The sequence below is a fragment of the Mobula hypostoma genome, chromosome 23, assembly GCF_963921235.1.
Source record: "Mobula hypostoma chromosome 23, sMobHyp1.1, whole genome shotgun sequence".
NCBI lineage: Eukaryota > Metazoa > Chordata > Chondrichthyes > Myliobatiformes > Myliobatidae > Mobula > Mobula hypostoma.
In genome coordinates, this window is record NC_086119.1 from 30440112 (window position 1) to 30466627 (window position 26516).

At 43.1% G+C, this 26516-nt stretch overlaps 1 protein-coding gene across 3 annotated transcripts in view; it reads left to right on the top strand.

Annotated features, from left to right (window-relative positions):
* si:ch211-283g2.1 (sodium- and chloride-dependent GABA transporter ine) overlaps positions 1-26516 on the top strand; it is a 131676-nt gene that overhangs the window by 48356 nt on the left and 56804 nt on the right. For all 3 annotated transcript variants that reach the window (XM_063031308.1, XM_063031307.1, XM_063031309.1), the window contains exon 3: positions 1653-1860. In XM_063031308.1, coding sequence (XP_062887378.1) covers positions 1653-1860 — 208 coding nt within the window. The remainder of the gene's footprint in view (positions 1-1652; positions 1861-26516) is intronic.

Consider the following 26516-nt stretch of genomic DNA (forward strand, 5'->3'; position numbering starts at 1 on the left):
TGGTGTAAATGTCTGTAATGGCGGGAAGAGAGACCCCAATGATCTTCCCAGCTGATCTCACTATCCGCTGCAGGGTCTTGCCATCCGAGACAGTACTGACTCATGCTTTAAGTTTATTGCCTTTTCCCAGATACTTGTTACATTAATATAGGCATATTTCAACACATCCAATTGACTGCAATTATTCCCTTTCTGCTGTTTATCTGTCCTCACAGTCCCTTTACACTCTGCGTCTCCTTTACACCAACTGCCTCATCTTCTGACCTATCACATTCATTCTCATCCCCCGCCAACTAGACGAAACCCTCCCCAAGCTCTAATGAACATGTTCACATGTATATTGGTCTCCCCTCTCCCCCTCAAGTTCAGATATAACCTGACCCTTCCGTACAGGCCATACAATCCTCAGAAGAGATCTGCACCAGTTCCTCAGCCACACATTCATTTTCCAAATCATCCTATTCTTACCTTCACTGGCATGGGGCAGAGGCAACAATCTAGAGATTACTACCCTTGAGGTACCGCTTTTCAGATTCCTGCCTAACTCTCTATATTCTCTCTTCAGGACCTCATCCCTTTTCCATCCTATATCATTAGTACCAATACCAATGAATGGTCAATACTTCTGGTCACTCACCTTCCTCCTCAGGAATGCTATGGACTTGATCTGAGATGTTCCTGACCCTGGCACCTGGGAGGCAACTAGATTCTAGGAATCTCCTTCATGTCCCCAAAATCTCTTGGCTGTTCCCCTACCTACCACCACAACTCTCCCTTTCTTCCCCCTTTCCTGCTGAGCCAGACTCAGTGCGAGAGACCCTTTGACTGCAGCTTCCCTGGTAGATCAAACCCCCAACAGTATCCAGAGAGGTATTCCAGTTACTGGGGGGGATAACCACAGAGGTACTCTGTACTATCTGCCAGTTCCCTTTCCCTCTGCTGGCAGTCACCCAGCTACCTGTGTCCTGCAACTTAGAGGAAACTACCTCCCTGTGTATCATCTGAATGAGCTGAAGGTCATCCAGCTCCCCAACATGGTTTGTAAAGAGGTGCACCCAGATGCAATTCTCACAAATGTAGCAATGAGGAAGACTGAAGGTCTCCCAGATCTCCTATATCTTGCATGATGACATGAGATCCATTTTCACAGCTCAAGCTAGGCATTAATAAACAAAGAAAGAGAAACCTGACAGAAACCTCACCTAGCATCCACCTCTCTCAATGAATTCTGTTGGGTCAAAGCCTCTGCTCCCCACTCTAACCCTCTCCCACTCCCACAATGGCCGCTCCGCTTAAACCCAACTTCTTTTTATTGACCCTTCCCAGTGCCTCTTAACCCAAGTGATCTCATTGCCACAGCAAGTCCTGACAGGCCCCGCTTACCTTTTAAATCTGGTACATAAACTGCACAAGCAACAGTCTCCAAGAAACTCCCCACAGGTTCCACTCACTTTTAAGATCTGGCCCTTAAATCTCCTCAAGAGTTTATAAACTTCTATAAGATCACCCCTATACCACCAATGGTTGTTTTCTATGCATGACCAGCACTCTATTTCATTCGTACATTTATTCTATTTTCCTTCAAGAATGGCCGATGTTGGTTGACCATGGTTGCAAGACTGGCATAAGATCTTCCATCCTCTCTCTTCTAGGTGTTGGCATTGCATCAGTGGCCATTTCCTTCATTATGTGCACATATTACAACCTCATCATAAGCTTCGCTCTTTATTACTTCATCAACTCTTTCTGGAACCCTCTGCCCTGGCACAGCTGCAACAATACCTGGAATCATCCGGAAACCTGCACAGATAGCCACACCGTCAGCAACACCACAGAATCAGCCAGCCAGCAATTCTTTGAGTAAGTCCTCCATGTTACTGCATATTAAAATATTTTAGAGGATTATAAGTGATGTAGCAGAAAAGGTATCTGGCCTAATAACACCTGCAAAAATAAAACAAGGGGGTCACTGTCTGAAGCCTCACCTTCACCGTGACCCCTAAAGACAATAATTAGTGGTCACAAAACTGCACACCCAATATTAAAAATGCAGAACAATCCTTCTATTTTCAGAAGCAGCTTCATTCAGCTTCTTCTAAAGAACCTCATTGAACATTGGGAAAATTATGTGTTTTTTTAAAGCAAGAAGGTTGACCTTGAGAAGATTCATTTCTTGTGGCCCTACTTTGCAGAGTTTCCTTCGTGCCTTGGTTGGTTTTGCTGGTTTGGCCTCCAATGTTTTATTTTAAATTTATCTCAGGGGTTTGCATGATTATTGTTCTGGCTTAGACATCATACTTCATAAAGAGATGAGACTGAGCGGTTCTTTGGGAGTTCCAACCATTCCGAGAAGAAAGGAAATAGGTTTGTAACACAAACACAAGACAATCTGCAGATAGGATGAAGGGTCTCAGCCTGAAATGTCGACTGCTTACTCTTTTCCATGGACGCTGCCTGGCCTTCTGTGTCCCTCCAACATTTTGTGCGTGTTGCTTTGGATTTTCCAGCGTCTGCAGATGTTCTTGTGTTTGTGCTATTACTACACTGCAAAGTCGCTGCCAGGGATACCTCGCCTGCAAAAGTTTAAATCTTCCCTTCGAAACCCGATCTCTGCTGCCCTCTAGTCCTGATGAAGGGTCTCGGCCCAAAACACCAACGGCTTACTCTTTTCCATAGATGCTGCCTGTCCTACTGAGTTCCTCCAGCATTTTGTGTGTGTTGCTTGAAAAGGTTTGTAAGACTGACTGACTGATGGTACCAGCAAATCAGTGAGTGCTGGTACCTTGCTACTGCTGGTAAATTATGAACCAATATTTCCTGTGTACACTGTAATATTGCTAATAAATTAGCAATTTTATTACAATGGTGAGGGCAGGAATTTCAGATAAACATATTTAACAAGTTTATGAATAACACAATAATTTCTATGACGCACTTCACATAAAATGGATTGTCCAAAAGCCTTTGTAGCAAGATTATTTTAGGGGCTCAATTAGTAAGGTGCTGGGTAATTGCTTTTCATCCTGCTGATGCTCTCCTTCTCTCTGTGAATACCAATGACACCACAGTAGGCTACATTCCGAAGTGCAGAGAATACTGAGCCCAAATACAGATGCTGCTGCTTCTGAATATAATTTGCTACAAGATAAAGTAATTAAAGACAAATCTAATTCTGTAAGAATTACATGCCACTGCAGACATGCAGTAAAATTCAAAATTAAGGAAATTTTTAAACATAAAATATAGCAATAAACAGAGATTGTCACTCCAGGCGGCATCTGCTGTGTTTTCATTAATCAGCAAGGGTGATTAAGTTACCAGCATCTTTACAAATTATATAATGTGACACCTGACACACAGATCTAGGTCTTGTACTGTTCATCTTCAGAAGACAAACCTACACTTGTCATACTTCCTCAATTCATTCAAAGGTATTTTAACTAAATCCTGATTTGAATTTGTTCTTCTGCTCTTTTCCATTACTTTAATTTACTTTAACTTTTCTTAACATCCTTAGCACCTTTCCTATAGTTGCAGCTTAATGTGATGAAATATTGGAAGCAATTACTCTAGCATCAATTTCAACAGTGCAGTACGATGCGGGATTGCTACCTGTTCCATTTGAAAGCAAAATATTAAATTTATGCCTTCTTTGAGATGCTACTCACATCCAATGAAATGTAATAACTAATGATGAGGGAAAAACACACAAGGAAGTGTTCTACGTGGTTCTATTACATGCTGCTTTGATTTAGACATAGAGTGCAGTAACAAGCCCTTCCAGCCCAATGAGACTGTACCACCCAATTATATTCATGGGACCAATTGACCCACTAACCTGCACACCTTTGTAAAATGGGAAGAAGCTGGAACACCTGAAAAAAAACCTACACTGTCACAGGTATAACATCTAAACTCCTTAGAGACAGAAGCAGAATTGAACCCAAGTCTCTGGCACTGCAATGCCATTAAGCTAGCTGCTGTGCTATTCTTATTTCTTGATCTCTATGCTTTGCGCCCAAGGCAAGAATCTATTGCCTGCCTCAAACTGCTCTTGAAGAGGTGGTGGTGAGCGGCCTTCTTGGACCACTGCTGTCCTCAAGTCAAGTGCTCCCACCAGTCCTGTGTTTTTTGGGAAGGTGTTCTAGGGCTTAGATCTGGCAAAATTGAAGGATCAGCTACATAATTCCAAATCAGGATGGTGTGTGACTTGGAGGGTAACCTTCAGGTTGAGGTGTTGTCATGCACATGCTGCTAATGGACGTCAAGGGTTTGAGAGGTGTCGTCAGTGTAACCTGAGCATTTAGTAGAAGGAGGGGAAAAATGTTAAGATGGGTGCCAACATGCCATCAGATGCATTGTATTGCCCTGGATATTGTTGAGCCTCTTGAGATTGCATTCACCTAGACAAATGGAGAAGCTCCCATCGTGCTCCTGACTTAAGTCCTGTAAGTGATGAAAGACTTTGTATGTCAGGGCATGAATTAATTACCACGGTATGCCCAACCCCAAACTTGCCCTATAGATACAGAGTTCCTGTGCTTGGTCCATTTGAGCTTCTGGTTATGGTGATCCTCCAGGGTGTTGATGGTAGGTCTTTGATGATGGTGCTGCCATTGTTGTCAATGGTAGATTGTTAGCAGATGGACTTTCCCTTACACTTTTGAGGCATGAATGTTACTTGCTACTTCCCTGGACTACCACTGATCATTCTATTCAGACAGGGTGCTGAAGACTGACCCAACATTGCCCAGACTAATCCACATCTCTATATATGACATTCTTGCACTCAGTCTTCCTTACATTTCGGTAATTTTTCAACAAACTTCACTCCGTCCCTTTATGCATAACTACTTACTCTGCCTCCTTCTCAAGTTTCAGCATAGCTTAAAACAATTTCAATTTGATAAAGCTAACATCTAGCAATAATTATTTTTTTTTAAGTGTCGTTAGAATCATAGAGAACCACTAGAATCCATTACAGAGACTGGCCCTTCAGCCCATTGTATCTATGCCAACCATCATGACTATCTTCACCAATCCCTCTGTTCTACATTAATTCTACCCTCTGTGCCTTGCTCATTCAAGTACCTTTCTAGATGGCTCTTAAATGTTTTTACTGATCCTGCCTCCACCAACTCCTCTGGCAGCTCACTCCAGATACCGACAGCTCCTCGTGTGAAACATTTACCCCTCAACTCTCTTGTGAGCCTCCTCCCTCTCACCCTAAAACTATTCCTACTTGTTTCAGACACTCCTACCATGGAAACATAAGCAAGCTTTCTGCCCTCTCAATGCCTCTCATTATTTTATATACCACTGCCACGTGACCACTCAGCCGCCTTTGCCCCAGGGAAAACATTCCCAACCTATCCAATCTTTCTTCATAACTCAAATCCTCCAATCCCTGTGAACGTTTTTATTTTATTTGGAAATACAGCACAGTATCAGCCCTTCCAGCCCACCGGGCCTACGCCCTCCCCCAGTTACACCCGTGTGACCAATTAACCTGCTAACCCGGGCGCCTTTGAAATGTGGGCGAAAACCAGAGTACTGAGAGGAAACTCACGCAGTCAAGGGGAGAAAGTACAAATGCATTACAGGCAGCAATGGGATTTGAACCAAGGTTGCTAGCACTCTAATTCTGTTATGCTAACCACTACGCTACTGTGTCGCTGTATCCTCTCCAGCAAAATCACAAACCTCCTACAATATTCCAACCAGAACTGCTCACCGCTGCTTCAAGCACAGCCTAACCAACATTTTATTCATAACGTCACACTTGCACTCAGTATCTCAGCCAATACATGCAAGTATGCCATATGCCGGCATCACCACCTTACTTAGCACTCTAAGGGCCTATTTACTTGTTTTTTCTGTTCCATAACATTCCTCCCTCCCCAAGGCCCTGACATTCATCGTGTATGGCCTGCCCTGATTTAACTTCCCAAAATACATCATTTTGCACTTCACACTAACATCACAGTTCTGAGAAATCAGTGAAGACGCACATTTCAGCGAGTCACAAAAGCTGCATGTTGGTTTGCTGCTTCCCTGATTCACAAACAGAACGTCTGACAGTGAGCCACAGGTGTAAAGGTTTTAACTTTACATGTTACTGCCACCTACTGGTGTTCATCTGAACATCCTCTAGAAGAGATTGTATAAAAAATGCATTAGATTATGAGAGGAGCAGATAGAGACGGCGGCAATGGCCAATACCAGAGGACACCTGTTTAACCCAGGCAACCTGTTCATATACCTTCACAGTATGGTCCGGGGTCAATTCTGATCCGGACCAAAAATCCCCTCATAACAGGTGTCTATACCAAATTTTGAAACACAGAGCTATTTAGAATGTATAAATAGCCTAGCTGACTTTAGTAAATGAGTGATTAATCCTTAATTAATATTTCAGAGAGCTAAAATCCATTTCAATAGATACGGGTCAAATTTGACCCAGAGCAGCCTCAATGTACAAAATTTGTAGCACCTCTACAAAAGCATAACATTTTTAAATATCTTCATTTTTGCGCATTTTGAGTCATCAAATTTTGGCTTTAAAAATGGCATTTAGGGTGTTTTTACTGCTGTCAAATGTCAAAACGGGTCAAATTTGACCCCAACAGGATGTAAGGGTTAAGGTAATTGAAAGAGATGTCAGATGTACTTTTTATGGCGCCAGAGAAGGGCAACTTTTTGTGTGCAGCTCCCGAAAGAATCAAGTATTTCCATTTGTAAATACTTCAGCTGAAATCTGCAGCCGCCAAGACATTGTGTCAAGCCATTTAAGTAAACTGGTAATTTTCAGAACCAGCAGACCACCCAGAGGGTGACAGTGCAACAGCCATGCACTCAGGGCAGATCTCCATAGGCTCAGGATACATGGCTTTTGTGGAGGGTTCCAGGCAACACCAAAATGCAGGGCCTTAAGACCCCCCACACCATCCCACTGCTAATGTACAGTGCCTGAAAAATAAAACTGAAGACCTCAGGGCAAGATTGAATTACCACAGGGACACCAGACACTACTATGTAGTCTGCTTCACAGAGACATAGCTCACTCCTGACACTCCTAACACAGTGCTCCAGTCCAAGTGCTTTACCTTCTAACACATGGACTGGGCAGCAGCATTGGCTTCATGATTCACTCACCACGGTGCACAAAAAGGTGGCTTTCTCTCATTCCTGTTCCCCCCAGTCTAGAACATCTGGAGGCCAACTGTTCTTTCTGTCTGTTGAGGGAGATCTCTGCTGTCATTCCAAGAGTAGTATACATTCCGCCCCTGGCCAATGCCAGGCTGGCACTGGAGGAGCTGGGCTCTGGCATCAACAGTCACAAGACAGCGCACCATGATGCCTTCCCAGTCGTTTCAGAGGACATCAACCAGGCTAGCTGAAGAAGCAAGGATCAGACAGGGGCCTAGAGAGTAACAAGGTATCCAAGAAAGAGGTTAAAAATGGATTTAGAAGAGCGAGAAAGGGGCATAGGAAGGCCTTGTTGAGTGGGATTAAGGAAAACTCATTTGCAGATGACACAAATGTAGGTGGTGATGTGGCTAATACAGAAGGTTGCTAAAGGTTACATTGACAGAATGCAGAGCTGGACTGAGAAGTGGCAGGTGGAGTTCAACCCAGAAAATTATGAAGTGATTCTCTTTAGAAAATTAAATTTGAAGGCAGAATACAGGGTTAATGGCACGATTCTTAGCAGTGTGGTGGAACAGAGGGATCATGGGGTCTACATCCTTCGATCCCACAAAATTGCCACTCAAGTTGATAGAGTTGTTAAGAAGGCATATGGTATGGTGGCCTTCATTATTCAGGGGCTTGAGTTGAAGAGTCATGAGGTAATATTGCAGCTGTATAAAACCCTGGTTAGATCACACTTGGAACGTCGTTCCCAGTTCAGTTCAGCTTGTTATAGGAGTGATGTGGAAGCTTTAGGGAGGGTGCAGAGGAAATCTACCAGGATGCTGCCTGGATTGGAGAGCATTCTATGAGGATAGGTTGAGCGTGCTAAGAATTTTCTCTTTGGAGTAAAGAAGGATGAGAAATGCTTTGATAGTGCTGTACAAGAAGAAGTGAGGCATAGATCAAGGGGACAGCCTGGGAATTTTTCCTAGAGTGGAAATAGATACATAATACATTTTTGAATTTTTTGGTTTTTTTCCATCGGCGTTCAGAGAGGCAGGACTGCGCAGGCGTGTGACATCGGGCAGTGAAGCGCGGAAGATTTAAAAGGAACAGAACCTCATACAGCGGGCAGCATAGTTTGCAGGCTGCGGAGTGAGCCAGGAGCAGAGTGAATGCTTAAGGGCTTCGGCTCAACAGGCTTAGGCGGAAATGGGCGAGGCGAGGAAGGTTTGGTATTCATTTTTTGTTGTTATTTGAGGAGAGGGGCAGTATGAGTGTGAGGGCAGTTTGTTGCTCTCGGTGCCGGATGTGGGAGACCCTGGAGTCTTCAAGCCTCCCGGACATCCACATCTGCACCAGGTGCGCCGAGATGCAGCTCCTAAGGGACCGCGTTAGGGAACTGGAGCTGCAGCTTGATGACCTTCGTCTGGTCAGGGAGAGTGAAGAGTTGATAGAGAGGAGTTACAGGCAGGTGGTCACACCGGGGCCACGGGAGGCAGACAAGTGGGTCACGGTTAGGAGGGGGATGGGGAAGAGTCAGGTAATAGAGAGTACCCCAGTGGCTGCGCCCCTTAACAATAGGTACTCCTGTTTGAGTACTGTTGGGGGGGACAGCTTACCTGGGGGAGGCGACAGTGGCCGTGCCTCCGGCACAGAGTCTGGCCCTGTAGCTCAGAAGGGTAGGGAAAGGAAGAGGAGGGCAGTTGTAATAGGGGACTTGATAGTAAGGGGGTCAGATAGGTGATTCTGTGGACGCAGTCCAGAGACCCGGATGGTAGTTTGCCTCCCTGGTGCCAGAGTCCGGGATATTTCTGATCGTGTCCAAGATATCCTGAAGTGGGAGGGTGAGGAGCCAGAGGTCGTGGTACATATAGGTACCAATGACATAGGTAGGAAAAGGGAAGAGGTCCTGAAAGGAGAATATAGGGAGTTAGGAAGGGAGTTGAGAAAAAGTACCGCAAAGGTAGTAATCTTGGGATTACTGCCTGTGCCACACAACAGTGAGTGTAGGAATGCAATGAGGTGGAGGATAAATGCGTGGCTGAGGGATTGGAGCAGGGGGCAGGGATTCGTTTTTGGATCATTGGGACCTCTTTTGGCGCAGGTGTGACCTGTACAAAAAGGACGGGTTACATTTGAATCCTAGGGGGACCAATATCCTGGCAGGGAGATTTGAGAGGGCTACTGAGGTGACTTTAAACTAGAATGGTTGCGGGGTGGGAATCAAGTTAAAGAGACTAGGAGAGAGGAGGTCAGTTCACGACAGGGGGATGGGAACAAGTGCAGAGAGACAGAGGGGTGTAAAATGAGGGTAGAAGCAAAAAGTAGTAAGGTGAAAAGTAAAAGTGGCAGGCTGGCAAACCCAGGGCAAAAATCAAAAAGGGCCACTTTTCAACATAATTGTATAAGGGCTAGGAGTGTTGTAAAAGCGAGCCTGAAGGCTTTGTGTGTCAATGTAAGGAGCATTTGTAACAAGGTGGATGAATTAAAAGTGAAGATTGTTATTAATGAATATGATATAGTTGGGATCATAGAGACATGGCTCCAGGGTGACCAAGGATGGGAGCTCAACATTCAGGGATATTCAATATTCAGGAGGGATAGACATGAAAGAAAAGGAGGTGGGGTAGCATTGCTGGTTAGAGAGGAGATTAATGCAATGGAAAGGAAGGTATTAGCCGGGAGGATGTGGAATCGATATGGGTAGAAAGGGGCAGAAAACGCTGGTGGGAGTTGTGTACAGGCCACCGAACAGTAGTAGTGAGATTGGGGATGGTATTAAACAGGAACTTAGAAATGCATGCAATAAAGGAACAGCAGTTATAATGGATGACTTCAATCTACATATAGATTGGGTGAAGCAAATTGGTAAGGGTGCTGAGGAAGAGGATTTCTTGGAATGTATGCGGGATGGTTTTTTGAACCAACGTGTCGAGGAACCAACTAGAGAGCAGGCTATTCTAGACGGGGTATTGAGCAATGAGGAAGGGTTAATTAGCAATCTTGTCGTGAGAGGCCCATTGGGTAAGAGTGACCATAATATGGTGGAATTCTTCATTAAGATGGAGAGTGACATAGTTAATTCAGAAACCAAAGGTTCTGAACTTAAAGGAGGGTAACTTTGAAGGTATGAGACATGAATTAGCTAAGATAGACTGGCAAATGACACTTAAAGGATTGATGGTGGATATGCAATGGCAAGCATTTAAAGATCGCATGGATGAACTACAACAATTGTTCATCCCAGTTTGGCAAAAGAATAAATCAAGGAAGGTAGTGCACCCGTGGCTGACAAGGGAAATTAGGGATAGTATCAATTCCAAAGAAGAAGCATACAAATTAGCCAGAAAAAGTGGCTCACCTGAGGACTGGGAGAAATTCAGAGTCCAGCAGAGGATGACAAAGGGCTTAATTAGGAAAGGGAAAAAAGATTATGAGAGAAAACTGGCAGGGAACATAAAAATTGACTGTAAAAGCTTTTATAGATATGTGAAAAGAAAAAGATTGGTTAAGACAAATGTAGGTTCCCTATGGACAGAAACAGGTGAATTGATTATGGGGAGCAAGGACATGGCAGACCAATTGAATAACTACTTTGGTTCTGTCTTCACTAAGGAGGACATAAATAATCTTCCGGAAATAGTAGGGGACAGAGGGTCCAGTGAGATGGAGGAACTGAGGGAAATACATGTTAGTAGGGAAGTGGTGTTAGGTAAATTGAAGAGATTAAAAGCAGATAAATCCCCAGGGCCAGATGGTCTGCATCCCAGAGTGCTTAAGGAAGTAGCCCAAGAAATAGTGGATGCATTAGTGATAATTTTTCAAAACTCTTTAGACTCTGGACTAGTTCCTGAGGATTGGAGGGTGGCTATTGTAACCCCACCTTTTTAAAAAAGGAGGGAGAGAGAAACCGAGGAACTATAGACTGGTTAACCTAACATCGGTGGTGGGGAAACTGCTAGAGTCAGTTATCAAAGATGTGATAACAACACATTTGGAAAGCGGTGAAATCATCGGACAAAGTCAGCATGGATTTGTGAAAGGAAAATCATGTCTGACGAATCTCAGAATTTTTTGAGGATGTAACTAGTAGAGTGGATAGGGGAGAACCAGTGGATGTGGTATATTTGGATTTTCAAAAGGCTTTTGACAAGGTCCCACGCAGGAGATTAGTGTGCAAACTTAAAGCACACGGTATTGGGGGTAAGGTATTGATGTGGATAGAGAATTGGTTGGCAGACAGGAAGCAAAGAGTGGGAATATACGGGACCTTTTCAGAATGGCAGGCAGTGACTAGTGGGATACCGCAAGGCTCAGTGCTGGGACCCAGTTGTTTACAATATATATTAATGACTTAGGTGAGGGAATTAAAAGCAGCATCTCCAAGTTTGCGGATGACATGAAGCTGGGCGGCAGTGTTAGCTGTGAGGAGGATGCTAAGAGGATGCAGGGTGACTTGGATAGGTTAGGTGAGTGGGCAAATTCATGGCAGGTGCAATTTAATGTGGATAAATGTGAGGTTATCCACTTTGGTGGCAAAAACAGGAAAACAGATTATTATCTGAATGGTGGCTGATTAGGAAAAGGGGAGGTGCAACGAGACCTGGGTGTCATTATACACCAGTCATTGAAAGTGGGCATGCAGGTACAGCAGGCGGTGAAAAAGGCGAATGGTATGCTGGCATTCATAGCAAGAGGATTTGAGTACAGGAGCAGGGAGGTACTACTGCAGTTGTACAAGGCCTTGGTGAGACCACACCTGGAGTACTGTGTGCAGTTTTGATCCCCTAATCTGAGGAAAGATATCCTTGCCATAGAGGGAGTACAAAGAAGGTTCACCAGATTGATTCCTGGGATGGCAGGACTTTCATATGATGAAAGACTGGATCAACTAGGCTTATATTCATTGGAATTTAGAAGATTGAGGGGGGATCTTATTGAAACGTATAAAATCCTAAAGGGATTGGACAGGCTAGATGCAGGAAGATTGTTCCCGATGTTGGGGAAGTCCAGAACGAGGGGTCACAGTTTGAGGATAAAGGGGAAGCCTTTTAGGACCGAGATGAGGAAAAACTTCTTCACACAGAGAGTGGTGAATCTGTGGAATTCTCTGCCACAGGAAACAGTTGAGGTCAGTTCGTTGGCTATATTTAAGCGGGAGTTAGATATGGCCCTTGTGGCTAAAGGGATCCGGGGGTATGGAGGGAAGGCTGGTGCAGGGTTCTGAGTTGGATGATCAGCCATGATCATACTGAATGGCGGTGCAGGCTCGAAGGGCCGAATGGCCTACTCCTGCACCTATTTTCTATGTTTCTAATACAAGGGGAAAATTTTAAAGTGGCTGAATGGGTGGGGGGGGGGAATCTCAGTGGTAGGCTTTTTACACAAAGAGTGTGGGTTCATGGAATGCACTGCCAGTGGTGATGATAGAGGCAGATACATTAGGCAGGTGAAGAGAAGAGGTAAGAGGCCAGAGTGGGGAATAGAAGAAGAAGGAAGGAAAAGGGGAAAAGGTTGAAGGCTACCTAGATGGAACCTGAAGTGTTGCTCCTCCACCCTGGGGGCAGCTTCCTGATGGCAGAAGAGGAGGACATAGATAGATGTGTCAGAACGGGAATGGGGTTAAGAATTAAAATAGTTGGCCACCCGAAATTTCCGCTTTTTGCAAATGGAGCAGAGGTTCTCAACAGAGCTATTTCCCCAATTTACCTCGGGTATGATTGACATTGAGCAGGCCACATCAGGAGCACTGGGTACAATAGATGACCCCAACAGATTTGCAGGTGAAGTGTTGCCTCACCTGGAAGGATGGTTTGAGGCCATGAATGGAGGTAAGGGAGGAGGTGAAAGGGCTGGTGTAGCATTTCTGTCGCTTGCAGAGATATGTGCCAGGAGGGAGATTAGTAGGAAAGGATGAATGCACAAGGGAATCACGGAGGGAGATATCCCTGTGGAAAGTGGAGACTGGAGGAAAAAGTAAGCGTGTGTTTAGTGGTAGGACCCTGTTAAAAATGGTGGAAGTTATGGAGAATGATGTGTTAAATGTGAAGGCTCATGGGATTGCAGGTGATGACAAGAAGAACTCTTTCCCTGTTGAGGCGGTGGGAAGATGGGGTGGACGTGGATGCTTGGGAAGTGGAGGAGATGTGGGTGAGGGTAGCATCAATAGTGGAGGAAGGGAAACACCGTTCTTTGAAATCTCTGATGTCCTGGAAAGGAAAGCCTCATCCTGGAATAGTTGCAATGGAAACAAAGGAACGGAGAAAAGGGAATGGCACTTTTACAGGAGACAGGGTGGGAAGAGATATAGTCAAGATAGGCATACAGATTGGTTGGCTCATGGAAGATGTCAGTAGGCAATTTGTCTCCAGAGATGGAGACAGCGAAATCAAGAAAGGGAAGAGAGATGTCAGAAATGGACCAAGCAAATTTAAGTTTAGAGTGGAAGCTGGAGACAAAGTTGGTGTAATTGATGAGGCAGTCATCAGTGTAGCGTGGACAGAGATGGGGAGCATTTTCAAGGAATGCTTGGAACATGGACAGTTACACATAGCCAATAAAAAGACTGGCATAGCTGGGGCCCGTGCAGGTGTCCATGGCTACCCCTTGAGCTTAGAAGAAGGGGAGGAGCCGATGCAGAAATTGTTGAGGATGAGGATTTTTCAAGTAGCCTTTTACCACTTCCTTAATGATAGATACTAGTATTTTCACTACTACTGATGTCAGGCTAACTGTTTTCTGTTATATATCTAGTTCTTTTTTTTTAACAATATGATTAAATTTGTTACCTTCCAATCTGTAGGAATCTTTTTAGAATATACAGAAGTTTGGAAAATGATAATCAACCCATCTACTATTTCCATAGCCACCTTCTTCCAAGTTCCAAATCTTGAGTATTTGTTACCTTTCAATCCCGGTAATTAGTCCAACACTAGATTTTTCCCATATTAATTTATTTGAGTACCTCAATCAATGTGAAACTACTGTGTCATTTTGTATCTTCTTCCATGATGACAAATAAAAATAAAAATATTTATTTAATTACTTGGCAATTTCCATATTCCCCAATATATTTTCTCAATGTCTAAATCTGTTAGGGACACACATTGGCTTTTGCTGTCCTTTTTTATACCTCTAGAAAAGCTACATAATAATTTTATTTATGTTTCTCATTAACCTCCATTATTTTCTCTTTTGTTATCAATGCCTTTGGGTTCTCCTTTCCTGATTTCTGAAATATCCTCTGCCTCACTTTTTTTTATGTTTTGGCAACACTTTAAATTTTTTTTCTGAGCAACGCACACAAAATGCTGAAGAAACTCAGCAGGTCAAGAGCATCAGTGGAGATTTATCCTAGCCCTTTGTCCTTTAGCTGACAACAGTAGTTTTTCTGCATCATAGACAGGGAAAAATTATCTTTGAGTCATTATCCTTTCATCAGAATTATCTTTAACTTCTCTTTGGAGCCACACTGGATCATTTTACCTCTTTTTGACTTAGAAATAGGTATATATACACTGTATATGTGTCAATATATGTGTACATAATTTATTTATATTTATATATTAATTCGTTAAAAGTTAAACATTGCTTATTTACTGTTATGCCTTTCAATTGTAGCATTTCTTAATGCATGCATTACTAAATGACAATAAAAGAGGACTGCGTGTCCTCATAATCTAACCTAAAAAAAACGTAGTTTCCCAGCCTAAGTCAGCCAACTCTTGCCATAGTTTTTTCATAATTCAGATTTAAGGCTCCATCTTCAGATTAACTAATAGACTTTTAATCTTAATTTTAAAAAATTATGTTATGATCAATGTTCCCTACTAGATCTTCAATGAGCTCTTTCTCATTACACAACACAATATCTACCTGTTCCTTCACTGATTCCTCAGCATACCGATTTAGAAAACCACGTATTTAACATTCCATTTGCTCCTCTAGTACTGCTAATTTCATTTGCTGTGTTTATAGGTAGATTAAGGTCCTCTGTGATTATTGTATTACCTTAGCAATATGTACCTTTAATTTTCTGATTTGTGTTATACTGTACATTAGTGTTACTATTTGAGGGCCTACAACCCCAGGAACCAGATTGCAAGCAATTGACCATCTCTTCCATGGTATATACAATTAATGCCCATCCATAGTTGTCACTGAGAAGGTGGTGGTCAGCTGCTGTTCTGGACTACTGCAGTCCATGAGGTGTGGGTCTATCCACAATGCTATCAAGGCGGGAGTTCCAGGACTTTGGCTCAGTGACAGTGAAGGAATGGTGATCCATCTACAAGTCAGGATGGTGTGTGGCTTGCAGGGCAACTTCCAGGAGGTGGTGTCATCTGCTTTTGCTGCTCTCGTCCTTCCAGCTGGTTAAGGTTGTGAGTTCGGAAGATGTTGTCTAAGGAGCCTTGGTGAATTGCTGCGGTGCATCCTGGAGATGGTACAAACTGTTATTACTATGTATAGGTGGCGGAGTGAGTGAACGTTTCTGGGTGCCTGTCAAGTGGTCTGCTATGCCCTGAATGGTGTCAAGCTTCTTGAGTGTTGTGAAGCCGAACACATCCAGGCAAGTGTTATCCATGAATGTGCCACTTTAATTCTAGTGTTTAAGTTCCACAAAACCAGCTTTCAACAGAGCAACATCAGGACCTGTTTGCTTTGAGTACGTGTGTGTTAACACCCCAGTACTGTGGCATCACCTGAACTCATGTCGCAGTCGTGCCAGAATTGCAGACAGCTGCTGAACTTTCCTGAAACAGAATCGGGTTAATTATCACTGACATATGTTGTTTTGTGGCAGCAGTACAGTGCGAGACATAAAATTACTAAGTTATAAGTTACATAAATAAGTTGCACAAAAGATGAATGATGAGGTAGTGTTCATGGGTTCATGGACTGTTCCGAACTCTGATGGCAGACAGAAGCTGTTCTTAAAATGCTGAGTTTGGATCGTCTGGCTCCTTTTCCTTCTCCCTGTTGGCAATAAGGTGAAGAGGGCATTTCCCAGATGGTGAGGGCCTTTACTGATGGATGTCACCTTCTTGAGGCACCAACTCTTGAAGATGTCCTCAATAGATGGTAGGGTTGTGCCCATGATTTTTAAGGATCTTTGTAACACCATAGATTTCTCCTTATCATCTAGTTCCAGCTTCTGGCTTTCAGTGACTACAGAAACTTTTCCACAACTTAGGGTTAACTGTAAAATATTAACATGCAAAAAGCTAGTAAAAATTCATACACGATAGCCTTCATTCAGCTCTATGCCTAATTATCTGTTCATAGCTGATACAGAAGTGCTACATTATCAAACGTTTTAACTGACGTTCTGTTAATGTCCTTGTAATTGGTAATGAATAAAACATGGAAATCTATTAAAAATATTCCATTAGCAATTTGAATTGGCATTTTGGTAAAATTACAAACTGCAGGATGCTCTTCAATGTTTTGAAGCTCCCGGATTCTGTCTGCACAAACAACAGACATGGAAAATTGAAACAGAAAATATTGAGTTAATATTTCAGAACAATGATCCTTCATTGGAGATGGGGAAATGGTTTCAAAACTAATCAGTAAGAGGCTTCAGAATTCATTGGCCCTCTCTGAGCTTCTAGAAGCAGATGAACAGGTCAAGTTTCCAAAGCAAAAAAAAAACAAAGTATGGAGTTTTTTCTTATAATTAGAATACGTAGACATTATGTCTAAATATAAGGCTGGACAGAATAAATTAAAGGATGCAGTTTAGATAGTGCATTCACTGACAGACTGTATCATTAGACTGGTTAAGTTTTACCTTCAGCTTGCCCAGATAACCTTTTATTTATTTGGTTCCTTATTAGTAGAAACATAGAAAACCTACAGCACAATACAGGCCTTTCGGCCCACAATGCTGTACCAAACATGTACTTACTTCACAAATTACCTAGGGTTACCCGTAGCCCTTTATTTTTCTAAACTCCATGTACCTGTCCAGGAGTTTCTTAAAAGACCCTATCGTATCCACCTCCACCACCGTCGCCTGCAGCCCATTCCACGCACTCACCACTCTCTGCGTAAAAAAACTTATCCCTGATATCTCCTCTGTACCTGCTTCCAAGCAACTTAAAACTTATTATTATTATTATTACTACTTATTATTATAGTGGTTAGTATCCCTGCCTGTCATTCAGGAGACTGGGGTTCAATTCCCTGAAAGGGAGATGTTTACTGATACGGGTATATTGGGGCCATTTAAGACGCGCCTAGAGAGGTACATGGATAAAAGGACAACAGAGGGCTTTTGGAAGGGAAGAGTTAGGTTGATCTTGGAGTAAAATATGGGCCAAACACCTGTATTGTGCTGTAATCTTCTATGTTCTGTGTTTAAAATGTGGATATCATTGGCAATGCTAGCATTTGTTGTCCATTCATGATTACCTCTAAGTTATGAGTCAACCACATAATGGATCAAGAGGACCGTGCAGGTCTTAATCAGTTTAAGGAGAGCAGATTTCCTCCTCTGAAGAATTGGACTGACTACGATTTCATAATGGGCCTGTACCATCAAGGTAAGCATCACTGACCCTAACATTTACTGAAATCAAATGAAGTTTTCCTTAATTATCCAAATCTAAACTCCACGGTTACTTTCATGGGAATCATGAAAAGAAGAACATCAAGAGGTGCTGCCCATCTGGTTGCTATCCAGAAAGTCCTTGTCAGAAGCGGCCAAATCTGGACATTAAGGAGAAGATTAGACTAAACTGTAAATCCTTTTATCACATCTACTTGATGGTTATTTCAGTGAAGTGTTGCTGAGTGGTATATAATTATCTAGCACCAAGTCAATACTTCAAAGAACAGAAGGTATTGAAGAAATTTGGCAAGTTAGGGATTGAGAAAGATAAATAAAACTTTATAGACAGTCACTGAATTAAATGATAAAAGGATCATTGCACAAAAACTAAGTGAAAGACTGGTTGAAAAGAAAGATTTTCAGAAGGTCGTTAGTAACAAAGAAAGGAATTGTTGCAGGATATGACTCAGAGAGTTTATTCAGTGACTGGCTGAGTTAGTAGTGGAAGAAGTTCTTTAGAGTGGAGCCAAAACTAAGGAGCAGCCAACAGAGGATAGATGGATAGATTGGTGAATATATGGAAGGTCAAGACAATTTTGCAAGTATTGTCCATGTTGGCATTTCTCTCATGAATCTTCACCATCATTATGTGCCATGTTGTATGACATAGGCGATAATGGCCCCATGACCATGACTGTTCTAAGCAAATTTTTCTACAGAAGTGCTTTGCCTTCTTCTGAGCAGCGTAGTTACGAAAAGGGTGACCCCAGTCTTTATCAATACTCTTCAGAGATTGTCTGCCTGGCATCAGTGCTTGCATAACCAGGACTTGTGACATGCACCAGCTGCTCATATGACCATCCACCATGTTACACCTTACACATATAGGCTAGCAGAGGAAAGGAATGCCTTACACCTTCTTTGGCAGAGACGTATTTCCACCTCACCGCTAATATCAATGATACATAGCTGTCCAAAATACTGCAGTCTAACTAGAAACAGCAACAAATGGGAAAGTGATACAGGATTCCATAGCTGGAGGAGTAGATGTGAGATTCTGTGGACACAATAGGGATGCCTGAATGGTATGTTGCCTCCTAGGTACCAGGGTCAGGGATGTCTCAGATCGGGTCCATGGCATTTTAGAGTGGGAGGGTGAGCACCCAGAAGTCTTGGTACATATTGGCACCAATGACATAGGTAGGAAAGGAAGGAGGTCCTGAAGAGAAAATTTACGAAGCTAGGTAGAAAGCTGAAAAGCAGGACCTCCAGGATAGTAATCCCTGGATGCTGCCTGGGCTAACATGTGAGTGAGGGTAAGAATAGGGTAATCTGGCAGATGAATGCATGGCCGAGGAACTGGTGCAGGGGGGCAGGGTTATAGATTTCAGGATCATTGGGATCTCTTCAGGGGAAGGGTTGCCCTGTACACAGGGGACAGGTCACACCTAAACCCGAGAGGGTCCAATATCCTTGCGGGCAGGTGTGCTAGATGGTTTCAGCTCATTTGGCAGGGGTATGGGAAACTGAATGATAGGGTCGAGGATGGGGCAGTTGGTATACATTGGGAGAAATGGGTAGTGAGCCTGTCAGGAAAGAGAGGCTGATAACAGGGCAGAATTGCAGTTAGTGAAATGAGTTGCTGTGTAACAGGGGGACAAAATCAAAAAGGATGATGAACACAACACTCAAGGTGTTATATCTGAATGCACACAGAATACAAAGTACAGTAGATGATATTGTAGCACAGTTAGATGTTGGCAGGTAAGACATTATGGGCATTACTGAGTAATGGCTGAAAGAAGATTATAGTTGGGGACTTAACATCCAAGGATTATATTGAAAGGATAGGCAAATAGGCAGAAAGGGTGGGGTGGCTCTGTTGGTAAAAAAAATGAAATCAAATCCCTACAAAGAAATTACATAGGATCAGAAGATGTAGAATCATTGTGGGTAGAGTTAAAGAACTGTAAGTCTAAAAAGACCCTGCAGGGAGTACAGATCTCCAAACAGTAACCAGGATGTGGGTTACAAATTACAGCAGGAGATAGAAAATGCATGTCTGAAGGGGAATGTTACAATAGTCATGAGGTATTTCAATATGCAGGCAGATTGGGAAAATTGGGTTGGTGATTAATGTGGATCCCAAGAGAGAGAATTTGCAGAGTGCCTATGAGATGGCTTTTTAGAGCAGCTTGTGGTTAAGCCCACTAGGAGATCAGCTATTCGGGATTGGGTTTTGTGTAATGAACTGGATTTGATTAGGGAGCTGAAGGTAAAGGAACACTGAGAAGGTAGTAATAATAATATGGTAGAATTTGTCCTGTAATTTGAGAGGGAGAATCTAAAGTCAGATGTTATCAGTATTACGATGTAAAGAGAATTACAGAGGCATGAGAGAGAAGCTGGCCAAAGAAGGATACACAGTGTTACGTACCCCGTAACTGGGTTGCCAAACCAGCAGAAATGGAACACTCGTTGGAGTCTGGATTACTAGGAACTAATAAAGTTTTATTGAAGAACTAAGTAATACAATACTCTAATCATAAGCATATAAATGTGACAGGTTAGCAATGATAATACACACATATACACAGAACCAGGGTAATAGGAATCAACCAAGCTCTATCGCAGTCTAGGTGTAAAATGACCCGTCTTAAGTGACGCAGAGTTCAGTTCAGTTTAGTGCAGTTCGCAGTAATCGCTGTTGTGGTACCATTGGGGGGGGGGAGGGAGGGAGGGGGGGGAGGGGAGAGAGAGAGAGAGAGAGAGATATGCAATTTGGATCAGGCAGACCTTTGATGTCTTCGCAGTTGGTTTCGGGCCAACCCTTTTATGTCTTCTATCCCGCTGTGGTCACCAACTGTGACCCCTCTGTTCCGGATACGATCGTTCTTCCGCAGTGAACCCGGCACCCAGGCAAGGGCGGACACACACCCCAGGTTCCCACTGATCGTACCTTTACACCCTGTGAGCCTCTGGTCGGTTCCCGTGAACCGGACCTCCAAACTCTCACCACTTGTGGGGGCACATCGCTCTTTCCAGGGTCTCGTTGTCTTGTGGTGTCGTGGTGTCGCGTGCCTTAGCGAACCTGCTCTTTTTATACCCCTGCTGGGGTATCACCTGTCCATCAAACTTCAAACAGTTCAGGTTCAAAGTAACCAGTCTGTCAATATTCTGAATTGCGTTTCTTTTCCGTTAATCCCTCTCTTCTCTCTTACTAGCATTTTGAATGTTTCTCCATTGTCTCTCTTATCTCTCTCATTAGCATCAATCGTCCAATAGCTTTGTTTGGCGTCACAACAGTAAGAATAACAGCAGAGCAACAGTGGCTGGAGTTTCTAGGGGCAATTTAGAAGCTGCCAGGTAGATACATCCCAAAGAAGAAGTGTTCTAAAGGGAGGATGACACAACCATATCTGATAAGGGAAGTCAAAGCCAATATAAAAGCAAAAGAGCAAAAGCCAACATACAGAGCAAAAATTAGAAGTCAGCGGTTTGGGAAACTTTTAAAAACCAACAGAAGCAACTAAAAAGCCATAAGGAGCAAAATGATGAAATATGAAAGTAAGCTAGCTTATAATATCAAAGAGAATATCAAAACTTTTTTCAGATATGTATGAAGTGTAAAAGAGAGGTAAGAGTAGATATCAGACCACTGGAAAATGAAGGTGAAGAAGTAGTAATGGGAGACAAGAAAATGGTGGATGAACTGAATAAGTATTTGCATGAGTCTTCACTGTGGAAGACACTCGCCATATACTGGAAATTTGAGACTGTCAGGGGACAGAAATGAGTGCAGTTGCTATTAGTAAGGAGAAAGTGCTTAGGAAGCTGAAAGGTCTGAAGGTAGATAAAGTCACCTGGACCAGATGGACTACACTTGAGGTTTCTGAAAGAGGTGACTGAAAAGATTGTGGAGTACTAGTAATGATCTTGTAAAAATCAATAGATTCTGACTTGGTTCTGAAGGAGTGCAAAATTGTAAGTGTGACTCCACTCTTCAAGAAGGAAAAGAGGAAGAAGAAAGGAAATTATGGGCTATTTCACCTAACCGCAGCGGTTGAGAAGACATTGGAGTCTTCGGGGTACTGGGAAACATGTAATAAAATGAGCCAAAGTCAGCATGGTTTCCTTAAGGGAAAATCTTGATCTGACAAATCGGAATTCTGTGAGGAAGTAACAAGCAGGATAGACAAAGAAGCATTGGTGAATGTTGGGTCCCGACCGTTAATTCCCCATTTTCTCCTAATTCACTTTGATTGTGCAACAGTACTTGGATTTTCAAAAGGCCTTTGACAAGGTACGACATATGAAGCAGCTTAGCAAGATAAAAGCCCATGGTATTACAAGAAAGACATTTCAAGACATTTCGGTATTACAAGAAATGAAGTATATGGTCATGCACTTTTGTAGAAGGAATAAAAGTGCAGACCATTTTCTAAACAGGGAGAAAATTCAAAAATCTGAAGTGCAAAGGGACTTGGGAGTCCTCATACAGGATTTCCCAAATGTGAACTTTTGCAGATTGAGTGGGTGGTGAGGAAGGCAAATATGATGTTTAGATTATGAGGACACTCAGTCCTTGTTTATTGTCATTTAGAAATGCATGCTTGTATTAAAAAATGATACAATGTTCCTCCAGAGTGATATCACAAAAAAAAACAGGAAAACCAAAGACTAACACTGACAAGACCACATAATTATAACATATAGTTACAGCAGTGCAAAGCAATACCATAATTTGATAAAGAGCAGACCATGGGCATGGTAAAAAACAAGTCTCAAAGTTCCGATCGACTCCCAATAGCAGGTGGCAGAAGGAGAAACTCTCCCTGCCATAAACCTCCAGGCGCCGACAACTGTCGATGCATTGGAAGCACCCAACCACAGCTGACTATGAGTCCATCCGAAAACTTCGAGCCTCCAACCAGCCCTTCGACACCGAGCACCAAGTGTCATCTCTGCTGAGCACTTCGACCCCGTCCCAGCCGCCGAGCACTTCGACCCCGTCCCAGCCGCCGAGCAACAAGCAAAGCTGAGGAATCGGGGCCTTCCCTTCTGGAGATTCTGAATCACACGGTAGCAGCGGCAGCGAAAAAGGCATTTCAGAAGTTTCTCCAGATGTTCCTCCGTTCTCTCACGTCTGTCTCCATCAAATCAGGATTGTGCATGGCATCCTACTGGACAACTTACAGATATCATTCACCGGAGTGGCCGCACAAGCTGCATCACACCACCATCTTCTCCTCCTGTTAGCATTCGTTTCAAAAGGATTAGAAAGTAAAATCAGGGATGTAATGTTGAAGCTTCATAAGGCACTGATGAGGACTCACTTCGAGTATCGTGAGCAGTTTTGGGCTCCTTATCTAAGGACATGCTGACATTGGAGAGGGTTCAAAGGAGGTTCATGAGAATAATTCTGGGATTGAAAGGTTTGTCAATGAGGAGGATTTGATTTAGAAGAATGCCGGGGTATCTCTTTGAAGCCTATTGAATGTTGAAAGGCCTAGATAGACAGTATGAGGAGAGGATGTTTGCCATAGTGGACAAGTCGAGGACCAGAGGATACAACCTCAGAATGAAAGGACGTCCATTTAGAACACAGAAGAGGAGGAATTTCTTTAGCCAGAGGGTGTTGACTCTGTGGAGTCGGTTGCCACAGGTGACTGTGGATGCCAGGTCATTGGGTGTATTTAAGGCAGAAGTTGATAGCTTCTCGATAAGTCATGGCATGAAAGGTTACCAGGAGAGGCAGGAGAATGAGGTTGAGAGGGATATGAACTAGCCATGATCAAATGGCGGAGCAGACTTGATAGGCCAAATGGCCTAATTCTGCATCAAGGTCTTATGTTTTAAATAAAACGTTCTGGAAAAAACAGCTTTTCAGAATCTAATTACCTGCCAGTTCAATGCCATTTTGCCATTTTGCCATTTTGGCTTGAGGGCTGTTTGTAACAAACAGTGTGGTGTGTAACCACGGCCAGTTGAATCTAAAATGCTAAAAAGAAAACTGATACACTGCAGCTGTTGCCAGCGTTACTTGAAATTTGAGTCAGGCTTTCCTTGGGACAATAAATTACAGTGGCTGATCTGCCAATGGGCAGGAGCTAGCTGTTGCATATTATGCTGCATCTCTATGGGAAAGAGAAACAATTAAAAACCTGTTTTCTAATTATAGTCTGGCTTAGTGAGAAAGAGGTTCTCGATGGATAGGGATATGGGAGGATCGGGTGTGGGTGGGGGGTGTTGAGAGATTGAGGTAGGAGAGGATGGGGAACAATACTGTAAAATACCAAAGAACCCCAATCTGCCTCCACATCAACCAATTCCATCAAGAAGTGGGCAGCTAAACAGCTACTAGGAGGCAGTCTGGTTATTTGAATATGTAAATGAGACCAAGAAGTTTCCCGTGTTGCAAGCAACAGGTAGCTGCTGCAAGTTTGTACTATTGGGAAGGAAGTGGACTAAGTACGATGCTAAGGAGAAAAAGAATGCTTCCCCCAGCATCCCAGTAACCCCTCTTCTCCACAGCTCACTCAAATTCTATGCTGAGCAAACATTGTAAAGGAAAGAATTAGAAGCCTTTCCTCTCCCTTTCTCCTGACACCACTAATTTAAGATCAGAGACATTCCCTTGTTCCTTGCCTTACCCAGTGTAACTGTACCCTAAGCTCCCTCTGTTCTACAACTCTCTGCAGGGCTGTGCTCTTCACTGTAAATGACCAGACAAAGTAAATATTCAAGAGGTAACTTCTGAATGAAGAAGTTGTCAATGACAAATGACACAGGCAGGTAAGAGCTCACAGCCTGTGTGAAAGTCCAGGCCCACCTAAAGTTCTGCTCCCACCCTACTCGTGCTGATTAGTTTAGTTTGCATAAATCATGTATTATTAAGCTATTAGTTCTTGGGATCCACTAATACAATCACTGCCACAGAATGGGATTCCATGGAAGACCATACACCATGAAACAGATGGCTCTGTCCTAATTCTTTCCACAAATGGAAATTCTAAATACCTTGCTTTGTTGTTCTGAAAAAAAACACAACTATTTTGGGATATTTTTAAAGGATTATTTTCCTGCATAAATGTCCATTTTCATTTTTTAAAATATGATCTATGGTTTAGACTGTTATATGTCTGGCGACATGCTCGTGTAAAGCTATTGGAGGATCAGGAAAGTGTTGTTCATAGCTGGTACAATTTCCAACGACACCCAAATAGTTAACTATTGCCACTGAATCCCCGATGGACATGTCTTTTCTTACAGTGACCAAGTCTAGAAAATTATCCAGACTGTAACAGATATTTATACAAGTTTAATGTCCACTGCCATGTTAATTTTTCAGTTGCAGCTAACACAGCTGCCCATTCAAATAGACTTCAGTCATGCTTTTAACACAGTATCTTAATTTCTTCAAAATTTCACATTTGAATATGAAAGAACCATCAACAATATTGTCCTCCAGCAAATTTTTTGTAAGATGTCGCCGTTGAACCATGGCTAAGTTCTGTGGGTTGCTGACAAAACATCTCAATATACATCTTTTGAATGACTTTCACTGCAATTTGCAGCATGTAATTTCCCCTTAAGCAACGTAGTTTTGAACTGACGTAATGAACTACAGATTTCATGATCTTCTGAACGACTAGCGGACATAACTCTCCAGCAAGCAGGTACAGCACCTTTAAGAGGATGAAGGTACATCACCATGGCTGGGGCAGCTCAAAGCCATGCTGAAACACAGAGGAATGAGACCCACTTGACCCAGCATCTTGAACACAGTTTACGTACCACCATCGACTGACTGTAATCAGGCACTTGAGATATTGCGCGCTGCCATCACCGAACAAGAAACAGTAGATCATGACGCATTTCAAATCATAGTCAGCGACTTCATTCAGGCTTGTCTGAAGAAATTTCTGCCCAGTTATGCCCAGCATATGACCTGGAACACCAAAGATCCCAACACACTAGACCACTGCTATAGTACGATAAGGAATGCCTACTCTTCCACGCCCAGACAGCATTATGGGAAATCGGATCACTTGGCCATCCTTCTCCTACCTGCACACAGGCAGAGGCCAAAGAGCAAGACTCCAGCGATTAGGAAAACAAGATGGTGATCACAAAAGGCAGAGGAGTGCCTACCGGATTTCTTCGAGTCAGTGGACCGGGTTGTGTACAAGGACTTACCAGTAGTTCCGAATGAATACACCACGGTTGTCACAGACTTCATAAAAACAGTCGTAGGCAAGCATGTCCCCCCAAAATCATTCAGAGTTTTCCCCAACCAGAAGCCCTGGATGAACCATGAGGTCTGCAATCTGCTGAGGGAGACATCAGCGGCATTCAGGTCTGGCGACCCAGTAAGATACAAGAGGTCCGGGTGCAATCTCTGAAAAGCCATCTCAAGGTAAAGTGATAATTCAGGACTAAACCTGAATCAATGAAGGATGCTCAACAACTGTGGCAGGGCTTGAATGCTAATACCTCTTACAAAGTGAAATCGAGTGACATAGATGACAGCAGGGCTTTGCTTCCAGACAAACTCAGCGTCTTCTATGCTTACTTTGACAGTCAAAACATGGAAGAATCTTCACAAACTCCCACAGCCTCCGATGATCCTGTGATTTCAGTGTCTGAGGCCAACATGAAAGCATCCTTCAGAAGGGTGAATTCATGGAAAGAATCCAGCCCAGGTGAGGTACCTAGTCAAGTACTAAAGACCTGTGCTGATCAACTGGCTGGAGTCTTCACCACTCTATAAGCGCTCGCTTCACCAGCCAGTCTGAGGTACCCGCCTGCTTCAAGTAGGCTT